The following is a 20,893-nucleotide window of genomic DNA, read 5'->3' as shown; positions in this document are numbered from 1 at the left end:
ATTTCATCGTTGGTTCGTCGTCGGTTTATCGTCAGTTCATCGTTGGTTCATCGTCAATTCATCGTTGGTTCGTCGTCAGTTTATCGTCAATCATCGTTGATTCATCATCAATTCATCGTTGGTTATTCGTCGGTTTATCGTCAGTTCATCGTCAATTCATCGTTGGTTTGTCGTCGGTTTATCGTCAGTTCATCGTTGGTTCATCGTCAATTCATCGTTGGTTCGTCGCCGGTTTATCGTCAGTTCATCGTCAATTCATCGTTGGTTCATCCTTGGTTCATCGATTTGTTCGTCGTCGGTTTATCGTCCGTTAATCGTTGGTTCATCGTTGGTTCGTCGACGGTTTATCGTCAGTTCATCGTGGTTTCATCGTTGGTTCGTCGTCGGTTAATCGTCAGTTCATCGTCAATTCATCGTTGGTTCATCCTTGGTTCATCGATTTGTTCGTCGTCGGTTTATCGTCAGTTCATCGTCAATTCATCGTTGGTTCATCCTTGGTTCATCGATTTGTTCGTCGTCGGTTTATCGTTGGTTCATCGTTGGTTCATCGATTTGTTCGTCGTCGGTTTATTGTCAGTTCATCGTTTGTTCATCGATTGTTCGTCGTCGGTTTATCGTCTGTTCATTGTTGGTTGATCGTTGGTTTGTCGTTGGTTTATCCATTCATTATTATCATTACTTTGAACTTTGACCCATTTTTAATGAGATCACATCATCTGCCATGCCTGTATTCAAGGCAAAACATCAAATAAGGGATCTAATTAAATAAACTATTCTTAACGTCAGACTCCTTAACGGCTGACAGGAGTCTGGAACAGCAAACAGCACATTTACACAAACTCTTTGTTTATTGTTACTGTTCTTATGCCTTAATATTCAACAACATGCATGTGTATCACACTGTTAGCTCATGAAAGTCTCTTGCAGTCCCTCTCAGCAGAATTTACACTACAGCTGATTTATATATAGGTTGAGTCATGTGATGCAGTTATATTTTCTATGTGGTGTGAATGTTTCAGGTATTCTATAAATATCCTACTCTATTTTTATTTTACCTTTAACCCTATGGCATTCAGAGCGAACAGCAAAGTCAGCATTTCATTGTAACCTTACTGTACACAAGCTCTACTGCGTGCCTCCCCTTCTGTCCTGTCAGAGCAGTTTTATATCACATTTTAACTCAAAATAAACAAGACAAACGTAAAATATATGAAATAATAAACAGAAAGGGACGACAAGAAATAAAATTGTGAACAACTTACATTTAATAAAGCATAACATTTTTAGCATTCGCTGAGTTCCACCCAGTTTGCGTGGGACTGCACAATCGGCCGTGAGGCACAGCTTGGTGCTGCTCCTCCTTGCGGCCTGCGCTGTATTTCAACAGGAAATACGCAAAATACTGCAATTTTGAAGATAGAAATGATTAGAATCATACACGTAAATTGTATTTATAGCACAGATTAGACAACATTTATTTTATGATGGCAGGTGAGGCCCCTCCCCTGACCGCATGTCCTTGGTGATTGGTCTGAGCCAAGGTTACTATGGTAACTGCTGTCACCTTTGAGTGAGCTTGTTTGAAATCCACACCCCTTCCACTGAAAGCGGCTCAAGAGAATCTGTCAATCAAACGTTCGAGGTGGGGGCCAGCAGGCACCACATGCATGAGGATTATTAAGATGATGATAAATGTATCAGATCCAGAATGGTTCTTCTGACAAATACAATGATTACAGCTGTTTATTTCTCTATAGGCGTCGTCTGTGGGATTTTGGATTCTTGGAACCAGCAGGTACTTCCTGTTTGAAACACCAGGGAGGCGGAGCCACTCAGTTTGGGTTCATATACAGTCAATGATCAAGGCTGTTCTCGACTGGTCTGTTCCTTCTGGGGGTGAACAACTCCAACATTTTCCTGGGTTTTACAGATGCTTCACCAGGGCCTTTGGTGGAGTGGCTGCTTCTCTTCACAAGTTGACTTCAGCCAGGATGAGTTTCTTCTGGGATGAGGGGAGCAGCAAAGCATTTTCTGAACTTAAAGACGTTTCTAAATCCATCCCTGAGTGTATTTCTCCCGGAAGCTCACTCCTATCAAGCATGAACAGTTTCTAGTGTTTGACAAACAGCATGAGGACTCTTGGCATCAGTAGAGCAAAGATCACTTTATTTTCACATCTGCATGGAGAGCAGCTGAGTTTTGGAAGTGGCCATGCAGCCGTTTATGTATCAACGGTTCCAATGGAGCCCACTTTGGCAACACAGCTATGCTTTAAACTGCACTGAAACATTTTTAGTCCTGAAAAATGATCTGAAAATGAAAGGAATGCAGCAAAGAACCCAACATGAAATTCTATGTGCACTTGGTACAAGGCTAAGCTGTGAGGCTCTAAGACGCACACACGGTTAAAAAATGACATCCTCACAGCAAACTTGGCTTTTTGTGTCCACCGTATCACAGATTAAAAAAAAAAAATCTAAATCCTAAATGCGACTCTGTGAAAACGAAAAGATGTCTAAAGTATGTCCGGTCCAGGCATCACAGTGATATAAGAGCAAAAGAAGACGACGGGTTTTCTTCTGGTCCTGCTAAGCTGGACGTTTTCTTGTATCTGTTAGCACCTTAAAGGGGCTTTGTCTCATTTTTTGGACCCTGCTTGCTGGTGTGAGTGCATTTCTTTAGCTCTCTGACCCACACTGCATCCTGTCGTCATGAAGTCCATCTGTCCAACCTTGGGTCCACTCGTCTGAGACGAAGGAGGATTTGGGCTCTGGGACGCCTCTCCTTCCTCATACTCGTCAGCGTTTACTTCCTGCACAGCCTCTTGTTTCTGGAAGGAATCCCTGCGCTCTGACCGGGCCAGCTTCCTCATCACCACCACCTGGTTGGAGTGATGGTTGCCTCCTCTTCGTGGTTGTGGTGGCGTGGAGCAGTACGGCTCACTGCCTCCGCTGGCTCCATCCTGCTGGTCCCTCTGCCCCCTGACACCCAAACCCTTCTGATTGTGTTCACTGACACCCAAAAACCCTGCCGTGCAGCCCCCATCTTCCTCCTCCAGTCCTTCACCTTCAGACAGAGGCATCTCCAACGTATAGCGGCGAGAGATATAGGGCTTCTTGTCTCCATGGTAACCACCCTTCTTTTCTCCCATCAGCTTCTCTGCTGACTGAACTCTCTTGATTAGTGGCGAGCGCGGTGGCTCAAGGCTGTGGGGGCGTACGGAATGTCGGGCAATAGTGGGAGGGGACGACGTTTTGCCATGGAAGCCTTGGAGGGATTTGGGATGACTCGGGAGGGAGGATGCGGAGCACTGTGGAGACGGCGGCTGTAGCACAGGGACACAGGCGAGGGGGGAAGGAGGGATGCTGCTGGTCGACTTGCAACGTCCAGCTTTGGTGTAGCGTCCCAGAACATGAAGTGAGCTTGGGCGAGTTTGTGGTACTGGAGAGTTAGGGGAGCTGGAGCATGGAGAAGAACTGGAATCTGAAATGCAAAAAAATAGATGAATATGTATGGAAATGCATAGAACAGAGGCTCCACAAAGGCTCACCTCCAGAGTGGTCCGGAGCAGGGGAGCGAGATGGCGTGGAAGGCCCTGGAGAAAGGCTCTGCGTGGGGGAACCAGAGAGGCTGTCGCTTGATGACTGCTGAAAGCCCGAAGAGAAGCTGTGGCTGCTGTGCATGGGCGGGGCCGCGCTGTGCTTCGACAGTTTCTTTAAGATGCTGCGTCGCCTGCTGCTTATCAGAGCCAAGAGAAAGAACAGACCAGCATGACGCGGTTTCAAAGACCACGTCACAGAACTCTTTCATGTCCACGTACCTGTCTTGTCCGTCCTTTTTCTTGCTCTTTTTGCAGCGTCGAGCCATTTTGGCTTTATAGCTGGCCTTTCGGGCTGGGCCCACTTTAATAGAAGTGTTCTCTAGTGCTGTTGTTTGTAGAGTCACCTTGTTTCCACTCTATCAAAGAGAAGTAACCCACCGTTATGTCTTTAAGCTGGTACTGTACCAACAAAAAGCAGACCATCTAGTGGTTTGTTTCACCATCAAAACCATGAATGATGAAGACAAAGTTCAGAAAAATGTCACACCTTGAGCAGCAGCTCCACCACCTCAGTGTGTAGAAGTCCCTGGACCGATTCCCCATTGACATGAGTGATGAGGTCACCAGTTCTGACTCCAGCCTCATGAGCGGGACTGCCATCTTCAACACTCTGAAAAAAAAAAGTCTTCATCAGCCGTCAGATAACACATTTTTTTGTTTTATTAGAAAATGCAGCTGGAGGTCCACCACTTCATATAATCAGGCAGACAGCACAGAAATGTCCTCCTATTGTTGAGATTTGGCAAAGATTTACTTTGAGAAGAGGTCACAGCCCATGAACCTCCCACACCAGTCCAGACGGCGAGGGTGTCCAATTGTTTCTAAGGTAAGCATGAACTGATTACTGGGCTGATGGAAATACTGTACTGAGAATGCTTTGTTTGCAGACGATGTCTCAATGAGTCAGACATTCTCACAGAGAAGCCCAGGTGTGACTCCCAGGTAAGCATAAGGCAGTTTAAAGTGCCTATTTCCTGAGTTAACTATAACCATATACGATCATTTATTATCTAATGAACCATTTTTTATGAAATATGAGTTATTTTCGGCTCATTTTCCAACCAGGAAATAAGACGACTCGATCTCTGAGGCTCCGCCTTTCTCTTATTGTGGGTGTCGCCCATTTCATGACATCATCCTAGAGTCGGCCTCAGCAGTGTGTCTGTGTTTCTCCCACGAAAACAAACAACATCTGAACTTTTATATTGGTTATATACATGAAAGCGCTTAGTGGATCACCGAGAAAGTGGGGGTATGTGTGTTAGTCTGGGGGCGGAGCTGGCAGCACAGTCACTTCCTGGATGGGGCAGTTCCTCACTTTGTGATGTCACAATGTGAGAACCCACTTGTTTTCATGGATTGGGAGGGGCTGGTGCTGAGAGAGCAGGTTTTAGAGGAATGTGTGAATTTTAGGATGTATTCAGACTGGAAAAACCATGCGGTCCAGACCAAGTCCACTTCATTTGGTCCAGACCAAGTCCACTACATTTGTTCAGACCAAGTCCACTTCATTTGGTCCAGACCAAGTCCACTTCATTTGGTCCAGACCAAGTCCACTACATTTGGTCCAGACCAAGTCCACTTCATTTGGTCCAGACCAAGTCCACTACATTTGTTCAGACCAAGTCCACTTGATTTGGTCCAGACCAAGTCCACTTCATTTGGTCCAGACCAATTCTACTACATTTGTTCAGACCAAGTCCACTTCCTTTGGTCCAGACCAAGTCCACTACATTTGGTCCAGACCAAGTCCATTTCATTTGGTCCAGACCAAGTCCACTACATTTGGTCCAGACCAAGTCCACTACATTTGGTCCAGACCAAGTCCACTACATTTGTTCAGACCAAGTCCACTACATTTGGTCCAGACCAAGTCCACTTCATTTGGTCCAGACCAAGTCCACTTCATTTGGTCCAGACCAAGTGCACTTCATTTGGTCCAGACCAAGTCCACTACATTTGGTCCAGACCAAGTCCACTACATTTGGTCCAGACCAAGTCCACTACATTTGGTCCAGACCAAGTCCACTTCATTTGGTCCAGACCAAGTCCACTTCATTTGGTCCAGACCAAGTCCACTTCATTTGGTCCAGACCAAGTCCACTTCATTTGGTCCAGTTCGAGTCCTGAACCTTGGGTTTGGTCTGTTTTCAGACTGCCGTCAAGCGGACTTTCCTGTTCCAGACTAAAGCTTGTAAACAAAACCATGTGACCCAAAATCTCTTCAGTCATTGGTCAGGAGATATGAGGGCGGGGCGAAGCAAAGAGGGGCAAAAATAATGGAAGTCCTGCACTTTGCAACAGTTTGTTGGGATAGTTCACTCATTCAAACTTTTTTTCTCGAACCAATTCTGAACGTCTGTATCAATGTCAGATTGAACACCGGTGGAGTCGAGCTGCAGGAGACGAGGATGCTAGCAGCTGCAGTGAGACGACGGCTAAGAAGGTTCTGATAAATGTTTCTGACGTATAGATCGTCAGGAAAACAGTGAGAAACAAAGTGGATCACGTCTAAAGTTGTTTGAATGAGTCTGCATTCATCCCACCACATTTAATAAAATCATTAAACAATATAATACAATAATAGATGACATGTTTTCTGTGTCTAGTGACGCGGCACGCCCTCTACAGGCGCTGCTGTGACATCATCAAAGCTGCATTATAGTTCCTGATGAATTCTCTGAAACAATGACATCACACCACAACCATGAGACACAGACACTCACTGAAATGTGGTGGGATGAATGCAGACTCATTCAAACCACTTTAGACGTGATCCACTTTGTTTCTCACTGTCTTCCTGACAATCTATATGTCAGAAACATTTATCAGAACCTTCTTAGCCGTCGTCTCTTCATCACTGCAGCTGCTAGCATCCTCGTCTCCTCAGTAACCGTCCTGCAGCATGAACCGCCGTACCAAAATAAGTAAAAAGTTTGTTACTGACATTCAAACCTGGTAATCGACAAGTTTTAATAAGTTAACCGTCCCAATAAGGATTGTAAAGTGCAGCGCGTTTGTCTTTCTCTTTGCCCCGCCCTTGTAGATCCTGACCAATGACAGAGGAGATCTTTAGTCACATGGTTTTGTTTAGAAGCTTTGGTCTGGAACAGACCAGTCCGCTTGATGCCGGTCTGAATCCAGGCTTATAATGATTCCCAATGCTGATAGCTGTGATGTGTACCATGCTGTTCATTGGATTTTGCACATTTTGGAGGCTGTTCTGGAGTGCAGACAGACACTTACACAGACCATGTGATGAACAGTGTAGACATTGGTGTCACCCATGTAGACCCTGATAGCTCGCAGCGTAAATCCCAGCCTCCGCCCAGAACAGTGAATGATTACAGGAGGCCTGAGACAACTGATGCTGATGGACAAGTCCCGACTGGGAGACGAATCTCTGGACGAGGGGTTTGAAGACAGCGAAGATTTGGGACTTGAAGGAGGTAAAGTTGAGTCATCTGGGTTTATGGAGAAAAAGAATGAATGAAAACAAACAGCAAAGAGACATCTTCCAGTGAGAAACATTGTGAAAAAAACTCTGTGCAGTTACGTTTGGGTTTCTACCACTTAACCTTTGGAGGTTTTTCCCAGCAATCTGCTACAGTCGCTCCTCCAGTTTAGAGGCTACTACCCAAAGTGCAATCGCCACAAAGTGCAGTCACCACAAAGAGCAATAACCACAAAGTGCAATCACCACAAAGAGCAATCACCACAAAGTGCAATCGCCACAAAATGCAGTCACCACAAAGAGCAATCACCACAAAGTGCAATCACCACAAAGAGCAATCACCACAAAGAGCAATCACCACAAAGAGCAATCACCACAAAGTGCAATCACCACAAAGAGCAATCACCACAAAGTGCAATCACCACATAGTGCAATCACCACAAAGAGCAATCACCACAAAGAGCAATCACCACAAAGAGCAATCACCACAAAGAGCAATCACCACAAAGTGCAATCACCACAAAGAGCAATCACCACAAAGTGCAATCACCACAAAGTGCAATCACCACAAAGTGCAATCACCACAAAGTGCAATCACCACAAAGAGCAATCACCACAAAGAGCAATCCCCACAAAGTGCAATCACCACAAAGTGCAATCACCACATAGTGCAATCACCACATAGTGCAATCACCACATAGAGCAATCACCACAAAGAGCAATCACCACAAAGAGCAATCACCACAAATTGCAATCACCACAAAGAGCAATCACCACAAAGAGCAATCACCACATAGTGCAATCACCACATAGTGCAATCACCACAAAGAGCAATCACCACAAAGTGAAATCACCACATAGTGCAATCACCACAAAGAGCAATCACCACAAAGAGCAATCACCACAAATTGCAATCACCACAAAGAGCAATCACCACAAAGAGCAATCACCACATAGTGCAATCACCACATAGTGCAATCACCACATAGTGCAATCACCACATAGTGCAATCACCACGCGCAGCACTGCTCTGGTTGGATTTTTTTGCATTAAACATAAATTATGGTGTTTTAGTTTTCTTTATATAATAATTTATACGTCTTATAATTGCTTTAAAACTCCCTTTTTACACCATTTTTTAAATACCATAAAAAGATTTTTATAGCAGTTTTATTTCTTTAAACTTACTGCAACAGAAATATCTAAAAGGAGTTTCTTATGGAGAATGTTTTTCTAAAAATAAAAAAAACTAAACTAATCCATGGAAAGATGATGAATAAAATCAGTAAAAACTGCAGTTAAGTTTCCTGCAGTTACACTGAAGCCATCAGGAGGTGGATCAACAAACAGCTAGTCTCCTAAATGATTGGATGAACTAAAAACAAGGCCTGTGTGCTGGAGTCTGTGTTAATTAATGACAAACATGTCAAAAATAAAAGCCTTTTTTACCTGGAGTGATGACAAGTGAAAGGCCTGAAACTGAGGCAGACTTGGGCATTTTCCCAGACAGGGTTCTGGGGTTTTCCGGGCTCTCCAGCTGCTGGGCGATGCGGCGAGACGCTCCCTTTCGGAAGGTTGGCCTTGTGCCGGTACTGTTGCTCCGGAGACGAATGCGGCGAAAGTTGGAAACCATTTCTTTTGTGATTAGGAAAACAGTGTCACAAGAGTTTCCCATTGAAACCGCAACTGTTTGTTTATTGTTTAGAAACATCACCTTCCTCCAAATTTTCACCAGAGACAGCCAGTGGAGGTGTGGTGTCAAAGCTGAGAGTGCCACTCCGGTCCGACTGAGAGGAGCTGGATGAAGCACGAGGCCGAAGACTGCGCAAGAAAAAACAAGAGAAACAAAAATACCAGAACTTCTACTAAATCTACAATGTTAGCAATTTTACATGCAGGGAAAACTGTAGACTTGATTTTCAAACCATTTTTAAGGAATTAAGCAGCAGAGTCTTCAGACTCTTTAAAGCCACCATTTAGTCTTATCTCTGACTTTTTAAAGTCTGGTCAAACTTTCTTTCCAACCTCCTACAGATGTTGTTTCCCATTCTTTTTTGAGCCAAGTCTTCATAGTTCATTTACTCAGAGTGGAAACATCCCTGCAGCTCATCGGGGTCTTCAGTCCCTGGCTTATGAGCAGTGTGGAGAGCCAAGCATGCCAACAGCTTCCCTCTAGCTTTGTTCTAGTGTCACCCCAACAGAAATGCACTTCTTCTGTTCCTTTGGACTTTTCTCTTCAGGGGTCGCCACAGCCAATCAGCTTCCTCCATCTAATCTCTACGTGTTGGGGTTCTGGTCTCTATTCTCATCAACTTCACCGTTATGCAGATGATACCCAGTTGTATTTATCCATGAAGCCTGACCAGAATGAGGATATAGAGAAACTGAATGCCTGCATCAGAGACATCAAGACATGGATGACAAATTAATTACCTCCTCTTGAACCCAGAAAAAACTGAGGTCATTATACTAGGTCCCAAAAACCTCAGAGATGCTCTGTCTGCTCAGATAGTTTCCCTGGATGGCATAAGTATAGCCCCCAATTCCACAGTTAGAAACCTTGGGGTTTTATTTGACCAGGATTTATCATTTAAGGCTCACATATCTCAGGCGTGTAGAACTGCCTTTTTTCACCTGCGGAATATTGCTAAGATCAGAAATATACTTTCTAAGAGTGATGCTGACAAACTCATCCATGTGTTTGTTACGTCTAGACTGTTGCATAAAATGCAAGATTCTTCCTTTTTCAGCTTCCACCAGTTTGTCCTCTTCTCTGCCTTTCCCCTTTCTTTCTTCATCTTCATCATCATCATAGTCATCCTACACACCACCATCCTCTGCATTCTGGAAACACTCACTGCTTTGTAGTTTCTGGTCTCCTTCAGATTACACCGTCTATGAAAGATGTAGTCTGTCTGTGAGCTTCTACCTCTACTCTGTAAGGTCATCCTTCTCAAAGATCGTATTCACCAGAGCCATTTCCATCTTTTTTTGGTATGGATATCATGGACCTGATTCGTGTATTTTTCTTTGGCAAAGATTTTAGGATGCCCTTCCTGACACAACCCTCTACATTTATCCTGACTTGGGACTGACACAATGAGACCCTGGCTTGGGCCCCCTCATGGCTACAATCCCAACAGATCTACACCACGTCTGCATGAGTGTCAACCACCATCTCCATTCATCCCTAGAAAATAGCATAACAATCCTCCCAAACAGCATCCATGATCATTTTTAATCACTAAATGCATTGTATTTGTAGACATAGAAAGCTAGGGATATCCCGATCCGATCACGGGTTCGGAGAAATGTCCCTGATGACTTTTAAAGAATCACATCTGATCCAGTATAGTTCTGAAGATACTAAAGCTTCAGTCACCAAACTTCTCACAATTATCACCAGTTTTGACTAGGTAATAGTTAACTATTTCTACTAGTTGATGATAGCTGCAATATTTGGACTTGATTGTTAAAGCTCCTTCATAGAATTGATCTGCTCAAGAGGTAAATGATAAAAGAAGGTTAATTAAAGAGTATCGGGTCCAGACTCGGTATCACCAGATACTCAAATCAAATGACTCAGATTTTCATCTGACCCAAACAAAGAAAAACCTTATCTGGACATTCCTATAAAAAACATCATATTTCTGTTCTCTTACCATCTCCAATGTCCATCTGAATTCTTGTCTCCAAAGGCTGAAGTTTTAAGACCCTCACTCGGGGACAGGATGCCCCTGCTCACCCAGCGCTCATCCTTCTCGTCACTGTGGCTTCTGTCCAACAATAATAGGCTCGGATTGGATGGTGTGGAGCTGGAGAGATGCTCTGTGCTGCTGTAAACCTACACATTGAAGGACAAGTTACGTAGCTTTAGTGCACTAGTATTTTATTCTGAAATAGGACCATTTTTTAGTTAAATACATGGAACCATCAGATCATTTTATTCAATAACAAAAAGTACTTTGCTGAAGCGATGGGCAACAGAAGAGAACTGTCGCAACTCTGCAGATGACTCATCGTCATTTGTTTCCTCGTCATCTGAGCCAAGGTGGCAGTAGCGCTCCGACCGCGCTAGAGGGCGGAGCAAGGAGAACAGAAACAGCAGTGAACTTCTATTTCTTTGAAACCGTGCCTTTCAAAAGTGTCAAAATAATGTCTGTACTGTCAAAGTAGCTGGTGTCCTCTTCAGACTCCAGTTGAGGTACAAACTCCGCTTTCTGCCTCAAGAGGCTGTTCCAGTCTAAACCCAAGAAAAAGATGTGCGTCTTGACCTCGTTGGCTCCACCTGGAACAGATTACAGCCCAGTCTGTTCATTCTAGCTTTGATCCCAGATATTTTTTTTTAGCTAAGATGTGTTTTGGTTGTAATGGCAATGTCTCGACTGTTCACATGTATGGAGTGCTTGGCACCATGGTTGGATGCGGCCAACCATTTCAAATGAAGGAAAGGCATCACTGCAGCTTGTCCACTAACCCGTTCCTAAGCGTTCCATCGGGTTCTGCCTCAGCAGTCTGGATATCAGGTCTTCGGCGTCCGGTGGCAGGGCATCCTCCCCATCTGGCCAGATGATCTCATCTAAGCACAAATGCATGAATGAATGATAATGGATCCCTTTAACTGGAAATCATCCGGTGTGAGCAGCACTGAAGGGTCTATACCCCCGTCACCCCCATATGAGACAACACATGGTTTCTTACCATTAACAACTTGACCAAAGAGTTGCTCTGGAGTGTCTCCAAAGAACGGCACACATCCTACGAGAAACTCATAAAGGATGACACCCATGGCCCACCAGTCCACTGGTTTTCCATAACCCTGCCTCAAGATTACTTCTGGAGCAATGTACTCTGGAGTTCCACACACCTGGACACAATGACAACAGAAAGACCAAGCAAAGGTTGTACAAGTTAGTTAGGCTTAGACAAACCTGCATACTGACACCTTCAAACATGATGCATTTTGATGGGCTATGTTGCAATAAATGAACATGTGATTCAAACTCTGCAGTTGACTTTTGCTGCTGAAAGATCTGTGAGGAAAGTCTGCAGAACTGTTCAAATCCAGGAAGTTGTGAAAAATAAAAGCCCCAGATATTTAAAAGCTACATTCAACAGTAAAAAGCAAGAAAGAAATGGACATTTGGTGATTTCTGCTGACAAGCTCAACAACCGGAAAACCTAAAATACATACAGTATTTAGAAATATAAAAAGGGAAAAAAATCAGAACACTTTTGGGTGTCCCCTACTGTTTGGAAGACTTTTGAGACCGTCAAAAACACTGCTTTAATCTCTCCCTTCTCAGTCTTCACCTATCAAACCTGGAGACAACTGGAGCAGTTTGCTCCGGAGCAGAGGGCCCAAATACCTGTGGACAGGTGCAGGGGTCTCACTGACAGTTACAGGAATGACTGGATAGCCTCTAAAGGTTGTGCAACACGATATTAAGTTAAGGGAACCATCATTTTGGTCCCGGCCCGTCTCATGATTTTATCCTCGTAAATAAGTCAGTTGAAGCATGATTATAAAACAATGTCTGACATTCATTGGTTACATGGGGCGGCCGTGGTGCAGAAGATTGTAGGTTTGATTTCCACCTTGCCCGCCCATGTGTCAAAGCGCCCTTGGGCAAGACACTGAACCCCACCTTACCTCTGGTGGAAGGTTGGCGCCAGTGTTCGGTAGCGGAGCCGCCATCAGTGTGTGAATGTGACTGTGAAGCGCTTTGGGCCATTGAGGAATGTAGAAAAGAGCTATGCAAGTATACACCATGTCCCATTTTACATTTTATAAAATTTGCATTTATTATTACTTTAGTCATTTTTCAGTTATTTCTTGGACCATTGTGTCCAAACCATTGTGAAACCAAAGAGTAGCAACAATTTTGTTTACATGCTAGAATCTGCTCCTAATCCATGAATCTTGCCCTCTTTCCATCTGGTTAACTGAAAACACAGGATATCAACCTTTCCGACTTTCCATCGTGTCAGCCAACAAACTAGTTTTCCCTGTTCAAGTCCCTGAATTCAATTTTATTTTACCAAGTCTCACACTCCTTTACTCTCTCTGCCTACAAACATGCCTTCATCCTCCCTTCTTTGGTGATACTCTTCAGGTCAGCAGCACCGGCGGCGGTCGCTTTTTACCCAGGCCAATCCTAATTCAATATAAAGTTGGATTTGTGAATCTCATGACTAATCTGTCTATAGTTTTACGTTCGAAGCTTTTCCGCATAAAATTCTGAATTTACACAGACTTGGGAGCAGCACGTAAAAGCACCGGATTGTGCCCCCTTGTGGCTGCATTTTTTGACCACTTGTTCACAAATGGCTTAATTTCCCACTTGAGAAGTGCTGCAGAGCGGCCTATGCTCATCTCTTCACACACCTGAAAGCTTATTTTAAAAGCATTGTTTAATTCCAGTTTCATTGACTGGATGCTTGACAAAGTCTGTTCCTGTAATCTGTCCAATCACCTGCTTAACGTGTGTAAACATGAGATGAAAACACACAAACCTGTTTGTCAATAAATTCCCTGGTGTCTTTCTCGATATGTCCTTCATACAAGTTAGTTGTCATGTTCATTAAACCGATCTTTGACAGTCCAAAGTCTGTTAGCTTGATGTGTCCCATTGAAGTGATTAACAAACTGCAAGAAAAACAACACCACAACAGGAGTAACTTAGAATGTCGACATCTGACTCAGATTAGGAGTCAAGAATAAAACGATCAAGCGGTTTCACAAACTTTGGATCAATATTAAATGATTAAAGACAACTCAAGGCCTAACATGATGACAGTCATTTGCTGTCTAGTTGTAGCTACAGGAGGCTCCGTCCATGCGGACTGGGTACTCACTTGTCCGGTTTGAGGTCTCTGTGCACGATGCCATAGTTGTGGAGGTACTCTAAAGCCAGGACCGTTTCTGCAAAATACAACCTGGCCACATCTACAGGCAAAGCACCGATGTTCTTCAACAGACTGGCGCAATCCCCGCCTTAAGAACACAAAGGATTCCAAAGGTGAGCCTTTGTCAGAGCCAGTGCCTTTTTGAGTCATCATCAAGTTTACCTTCCACATATTCCATGACCATGCAGAGGTGTCGGCGAGTCTCAAAAGAGCAGAACATGGAAACCACAAATGGGTTCTCAGCAAAGGTGAGGATGTCCCGTTCAACAAACACCTGCTGGATTTGGTTCCTGAGAATCAGGTTCTGACGGTTGATTTTCTTCATAGCAAATCGCTGACGGGTCTCCTTGTGGCGTACCAGATAAACTGCTCTGCATTGCAGGAAAGAAAGTGATGCATTGATGAAAAAGACGAGTTAGGAGATAAACGGGCAAGGGGGAGGGACAAAGACCATTGCTTAACTTCAGACACAAAAAAAATCAGATTGGTTAGGTTCTTCTCTTTTGTTCCATAACATTTTCCATAACAACACTCGGGTTTGTCTTGCTTACCCATAGGCGCCGTTGCTAATCAACTTTATTGTGTCAAAGTCACCTTCCAGGGGTTTCCGACGAGAAGAAGTGCAGACTGCTCTGCTCTGGAGGATAAAGAGAAAAGAAGAGAGTAGATCCGATGTAATCCAGATGTAATCCCCTGAACAATGCAGTTCCCTTTGAGGCTCAGAGATACTTCAAAAATGATTTCAAATTGTTTACAGCGCTCCCTCATTTATCATAGCAGTTGTGTTTAGAGGAAAGTAGTCCGCTTTAAATTTAGCAATAAATGTAGAAAACCCTGCACTGTGCACATTATACAGTTTTCTTAGACACGATTAACATTTTCACGCTTTTCTCCCTTATTTAAACGCTCTCAAGGTTCAAACCTTTGCAGGAGAAGTCTAGAATCATTGGATGAAACAAAAGATCAGCTGTACAGGAGAAACGGCACGGACGAGCTGGACTGAAACGCTTAAGAACCAACCAGGATGCAGAATGCACCGTTGAAAAAAATGACACAGAGAAACGAAGAATCAGTGAAATAAGGCTGCACTAGGGAACCGCCATTAAAGCACAAATCCTATTTTTATTTTGTTCATTTACATTGTTTAAGCTTTTCCAGATTTAAATGTTTCTTCTGGATGTTTATTTTATTTTTGTCCTGCCTGTACACTTCTTTGGTCAAAAGGTGCTTTGTAATTAAAGAAAGATGGAAGGACTGGAGCCTAAGTTAAATGCCGCGGCCAACAGGTCATAGTGAACCAGGTAAGACGCAGGTGTGTTGTACGGATCTTTCTTTCTTTTCAACGCCCCCAAACTCCGCCCACTGCACAGGAAGCCCATTAGTGCTACTTGAGTAAAAAGTGCACACTCCTTGCCCGTCTCTTGTTTGCACCCTGGCTGTAAGAAATGAGAAAATTAGACAATCAGAGCATTTGTGTGGGCTTCCAACGGGCATTTACGCATCACATGCACGCCCTGTAAGGGCAGCATGAGGAGCCAGTGCTGTGTAAAGGGCGGCGTGCACCAGCATCACCAGTACATCACAAGTGTGTACTTGACATTATCCTTACAAATATTTCATGATACACTTACTATACACACAACAATGCCACAATCCATTTTAATGACGTGGGTGCACAAGCCTCAAGGGAACTAAAAGAGACACCTGCGCTCCTCTTAAGATGCAACTCCTCTCTACAATCCTCTACAGGCCCGGAGAACCCAAAGACCTGCAGTACCCGTACGCCGTTTGACCCGTACTGCAGGTGACCAAGGCTTTTATGATGTAGAGTGATTGGGGGAAGGTGTGTGGTCAGATGGAGCTCTTTGGCATCAACTTAACCCATAGTGATTGGAGGAAGACAAATGCTGCCTAAGACCCCAAGAACACCATCCCCAATGTTAGGCACGGAGATGGAAACATTATGCTAAGAGGTGTTTTTCTGAACAGACGGTGGGCGGATTTGTTCCATCAAATCCTGAGAACCTCTCTCCCTCCACCAGGAGGCTTAGAATGGGTGGTGGGTCTTCCAGCAGGATCATAACCCAAAACATTCAGGCAAGGCAACCAAGGAATGGCTGAAGAAGAAGCTAATGAAGGTTATGGAGCGGCCCAGCCAGTCTGTGGACCCCATTCCTATAGAAGACCTCAAATATTTATTTCCCTAAACGAAATGTAAATAACGTTTTATCAATTCTTTAAAGTGGTTTTGTTGATTTTCTCTGAAATTTTCTATCCGTCTTGCTGTTTAAATAAATCTAGCATTAGGATAACAGACAGTCATTTCATTTTTCCAGACTCAAAACCTATCTGTTCAAGCTTGCATTTCCGGAACACAGTTTCTCATTTTCTGTCAGCTGATTTTATTAATGAATCCAATTTATTTATTGTTTTTAACTTGTGATTTTATTGTGTTTTACCTCTAACTTTGTACAGTGACCTTGGGTGTTTTGAAAGGCGCTTTTAAATAAAATGTATTATTATTATTTTAAGTGTGCAAACCTATAAAAACAGCAAGAGATCTGAACATTTGGCGGGAGCCGGAAGTAAGACATTTGCGATGGGTGATGGGTGACGTCACACATGCTCAGTCCAGTTCTATATTCAGTCAATGGTGTAAACAGCAGGGCATTGAAAGTGAAGCGGCGTGGGAGCAACGGATGACAGACGGCGAACACACTTTTACTAACACTGGGAGGCAGCGCCAGGAGAGTTATGCCGCCATATGTGGACAGAGGTATCTGCTTCAACTGGTGTCTGAGCGTTCGCCAAAGCCGGTGTTCTGATGATCCGTCTTACCTCGTGGGAATTTCCTGCCCGGGGCATAAAATGATAGATATAGCTACCCAAAGACAGCCCTACCCACTGTATATGAACCGTTTAGATGTCAGGTCCTAGACACAGCAGGGTAAGAGCAGGACAGTTTCACGGAGGGCGTGTCACTGCCTCACAGGTTAAAACGTGTGCGGCTGTCATCATTGAGCTGTATGGAGAAGTGCCATCAGTGTGGAAAATAAAAAAGAAAGAATCACTACTACAGCAGCGCAGAATTTGAATTCAACCTTGGCGGAGCGGTTCCATTCCAGCGTAAATCCATATTCTGCGCGCACTGACGGCGTTCAGTTCAAAAGACCTTACGGATTTTGAAACGTTCATGAAGGGGGGTCAGAGACGCACTGTAGACACGGATCTGCCACAGTCATGGCGCCGTGGGAAGCTATTTACGAGTCATGTGTTGCATTGCCTTACTGTAGTTGTTTCAAAGCATATCACTGAATGTGACCTAAGAATCACAAAAACTGCAACAAAAAAAACAGTAGAGTAACCACAAAATCAGAGAGGCAGCACAGATTTGAGGGCGGTCCGGCAAGACTGGAGGTGATGACGTAATGTTGGATTGTGCATGAGCAGTGAGTGTCGGTAGGAACATAGGAGGATTTTAGAACACCGGTCTCTGCTGGACAGCCAAGGGACTGACTCCGGTAAGAAGGAGCCAGACCCCGGTCACGTTTGATTCTAAAATGAACCTGCAGAAAATGAGGACTTTGACGATAATGGGAGTGCCATGTTAAACTGTAGAATAAAGTTCAACTATTTGTTAACCTTTCCGGTAGACCGCACAAGAATGCATCTTTTAATACGGTCTGCCTTATGATGTGGATAACGGTAATAGACAGTTTTGCATGTCTCTGGTTTCCTTCACTGCAAAGTCAAAGTATACTTCCCCTGTTAATCGACATACACACTGTAAATTGGGTGGACACTTCAACCACTGTAGTACAAACCTGCAGGGGTGTCACCTCCCCAAAGTCTTCTGGTTTTCTGGTTCCTCTCTGACTTGGACTGGTCTGTTCCAGATTTATCATCTCTGTAAATGCAGATGTTGCTTAAAGCCAGCCCTTCCAACAGCAATTTGAAAGCACAGAATTCAGCTGTAAATATGTGAAGTCAAGTGAAGACAGCGTTCCCTCTCTATGCATGTCTTCTCTGTATTTTCAGTCAGCTATTGATGACCTTTCTCTTCTAACATGTTCAGCTTGAGTACTGTGCTGATCTGCACACAGCGCACTAGTGATTTAGGAGAAAATGTAAGTATTTCAGGTGTGCATAAGTAAGGTAAGGTTTTTGCTGTAATATTAAACTAGAAGTCAAAATGTACCTTAATGAAGAGCAACAGCTGACAAGCCAACATCTTTTTGTACCTTCCAAAGGATCTTTGGTGAGGCCAAGCTGGCTAAGGATGTATTTGGGAATATCCGTTTTGATGCCTTGGTCTCCCTTCGCGTGGCCTTCAGCTGCTTCCAGACGCTGGTAAAACTCCTCTGGATCAAACTCCTGATGGAAAACAGTCAAAAGCACAGTACCTCATGTACAGAGTTGATGTGTGCAACCAATGAGTGATGAGGAAAGAGTCTGCCATCGGACCTACCAGACACTCCAGCAGCCTTGCAGGCCTAGAAATGATGATAAGAATCTTCTTGACCAGTTTGATGATGATGGTCACCTCCTCGCTCTCTGACCTCTCATATGCCTACAAAGCACAGAGCAGTTCAAGCAAAGTTTTACCAGGAGGGGAAACTTTCTACACTCTCAGCGTCTCCATGTAGTTTCTGGCCACAACTTTCCTCCTGATTCTGAACAAGTTTACAGGACTTCAAAACTAAAGACACGACTCTGATGAGCAGAGATAGGATACGAGATGATCTAAAGTCCAGTGTTTCTGAGGAACAGAATCCTTTAATACTAAGACTCGGATGACTGATAATCTCACTTTGACTTGACCATTATCAGGAGGATTTATTTTCTGTTTGTTTAAAACATTTCCAGAGGGCAAGAACAGATAAACCAGAGCTTAGAGTTCTGCTCCAGTAAATGTATTATTAAATGAAGCAGCATAATGCCAAACATGGTCTAGTTGAAACAGTTAATCCAGTGAGAGATCTGTTAGAGGTGACTGAGGACGGTTCGGTCCAACTACGTGTACCTTACACCCCTAATATATATATAACTTATCCAACTTGAACTACTTCAATTGGTAACAAGTAATTGAGCTAAATTTATTCTACCGAATTTCTTGTCTATCCAACTCAATAATTGTTTTTACAACTCAAATTTACATATTTATCTAACTAAATGTCATATTACTCCAATTCAATTAAATGTTTTACATCTTAATTTATTGTACTTCTTGAACTCTCATATGTCTTGTTAACTTAACTTAACTTTTATGTCTCATAAGTTTGAGGCCGCAGATTTCTCATTCTTATAACATTAAAATTAAAGATTTAATGTGAACTTACAATATGAATCTTGCATTTAATTACCATGACTCTGACTTTAACTTCAGTTCTTATACTATATTATTACACTAGTGGTGCTAAATAAACTCATCATCCTCTCCCTCCCTCTCACTCATGGTGCAGAAAGAATTAAACATAGCAGGATAAAATAACTCGGCAAAACACAGTAAAACAGCTAAACAACTAAACACATTTGGACAAAAACCCACACTTAAACACCAATCTGTCCAGACAAACACCCACCTCATGCAGCAACTTCTCCAGTTTTTCCTGTAGCTCCACAAAGTAGCCGGAGGTGATCAGGCCACTTTTGGATTTATCCAGGCAGTCTCTAGCGAGCTCCACCAACTGGTGCTGAATGAAACCTAAAACACCATCGGCCAGGGGCAGAGCGGTGTCAGGACAACACTCTGAAATGATGTCCAGAAGACGACCCTCCATCTGAGCCGTGGCCTACAACATTCAAATGAAGACGCTTTTTAAAACCCTGTGCAGGAAGGTTGTAGTTCCTTACTCAGCCTTTGATCTTGACCTACACTGAGTGCACATCAAAAACAGTTGGGAATTTTACATCAGGCTTGTAGAGATGGTGGAGTACTGTACTCTAGTCAAAAATACATGACTATGTATTCCTGTGTTAGCGTAATGAGGACTAACAAAACATGAATTCTGATTAAACTTACTTGAATACACTATTATTTAACTTGGTTAGAGCCACTTACTGCCAGTTTAAAAATGTTTTTAAAAGAGTTATTGATCTAGGAAGTCTGAATCTTAGCTCTGCTCAGCTTAGCTAACTGTTTCTGGGCCTCTTTCTCAAACTATGGCCGCAATAAACTTCTAGTAGAGTATTTACCTGGAATCATGAGCTTAAAATTTAATTTGATCATAATAAGAATAAATTAAATGTCGATTCCTGATCGGGCTACAACATCCAATTTCGATCAAGTCGACCACGTGATCAGGCCTGATTTACTGTAATTGTTTGTCCAGTTGGGAAGCAAAAGCTAACTATGGCTTTACTTAAAGATGTTAGCCATGACGAACCCTATATAAATGCTGCTAAACCTCATAAGCGTCATAAAAACCTCATAAAAAAAATCTACCTTTGGAAAGCGTTCTTTGTAGACATGATTCATCATGACGACCTCGTTGTCAGGTGTTCCACTGGTCCTTCCGGGACTGGAAAAAAAGAAACAGTTCAAGATCATATACAAATACTAAACCATCCATTCTTTTTCTACTTTCACTTATTTGTGTTCAGGGTCATGGGGATGCTGATGCTCATCTGTACACCAAAGGGACAATTTAGACCAATTAACCTATGAGGGCTAATTGGGTGCCTGGGGACAAGCCAAGCATGCCCGGGGGATCAAGATGGGGTTCAGAGGATCTGCTGCAGTTCAAACAGAACATCAGAATGAGGAAGGTGATTGAAGTGACTTTGAATGTAGCATGGTTGTTGGTGCCACACAGGCTGGTCAGAAACTGCTGATCTACTGGGATTTTCACCCACCACCGTCTCTAGGGTTTACAAAGAATGGTCCAAAAAGAGAAATGTAGAAAAAAGTAGAAATGTCTTGTTGATCC

At 43.4% G+C, this 20,893-nt stretch overlaps 1 protein-coding gene across 3 annotated transcripts in view; it reads right to left on the bottom strand.

The window, feature by feature from the left end:
- Nucleotides 1-1,242: 1,242 nt before the first annotated feature.
- Nucleotides 1,243-20,893, bottom strand: part of LOC101161507 (microtubule-associated serine/threonine-protein kinase 3) — a 40,375-nt gene continuing 20,724 nt past the window's right edge. For all 3 annotated transcript variants that reach the window (XM_011486154.3, XM_011486155.3, XM_023964816.1), the window contains 21 exons: nucleotides 20,410-20,485; nucleotides 19,547-19,756; nucleotides 18,433-18,534; nucleotides 18,206-18,338; nucleotides 17,789-17,871; nucleotides 14,516-14,601; nucleotides 14,127-14,335; nucleotides 13,914-14,052; nucleotides 13,572-13,704; nucleotides 11,757-11,922; nucleotides 11,533-11,634; nucleotides 11,221-11,343; nucleotides 11,020-11,129; nucleotides 10,718-10,899; nucleotides 8,770-8,876; nucleotides 8,505-8,690; nucleotides 6,848-7,065; nucleotides 4,089-4,211; nucleotides 3,821-3,957; nucleotides 3,551-3,735; nucleotides 1,243-3,483 (listed from right to left, as the gene is read on the bottom strand). In XM_011486154.3, the coding sequence (XP_011484456.1) occupies nucleotides 2,639-3,483; nucleotides 3,551-3,735; nucleotides 3,821-3,957; nucleotides 4,089-4,211; nucleotides 6,848-7,065; nucleotides 8,505-8,690; nucleotides 8,770-8,876; nucleotides 10,718-10,899; nucleotides 11,020-11,129; nucleotides 11,221-11,343; nucleotides 11,533-11,634; nucleotides 11,757-11,922; nucleotides 13,572-13,704; nucleotides 13,914-14,052; nucleotides 14,127-14,335; nucleotides 14,516-14,601; nucleotides 17,789-17,871; nucleotides 18,206-18,338; nucleotides 18,433-18,534; nucleotides 19,547-19,756; nucleotides 20,410-20,485 (3,655 nt within the window). In that variant the 3' untranslated portion in view covers nucleotides 1,243-2,638. The remainder of the gene's footprint in view (nucleotides 3,484-3,550; nucleotides 3,736-3,820; nucleotides 3,958-4,088; nucleotides 4,212-6,847; nucleotides 7,066-8,504; nucleotides 8,691-8,769; nucleotides 8,877-10,717; nucleotides 10,900-11,019; nucleotides 11,130-11,220; nucleotides 11,344-11,532; nucleotides 11,635-11,756; nucleotides 11,923-13,571; nucleotides 13,705-13,913; nucleotides 14,053-14,126; nucleotides 14,336-14,515; nucleotides 14,602-17,788; nucleotides 17,872-18,205; nucleotides 18,339-18,432; nucleotides 18,535-19,546; nucleotides 19,757-20,409; nucleotides 20,486-20,893) is intronic.

Source organism: Oryzias latipes, chromosome 17, assembly GCF_002234675.1.
Source record: "Oryzias latipes chromosome 17, ASM223467v1".
In the NCBI taxonomy this organism is placed as follows: Eukaryota; Metazoa; Chordata; class Actinopteri; order Beloniformes; family Adrianichthyidae; genus Oryzias; species Oryzias latipes.
The sequence above is the reverse complement of the archived record's forward strand: the minus strand, read 5'-3'. Positions and strand labels throughout refer to the sequence as shown.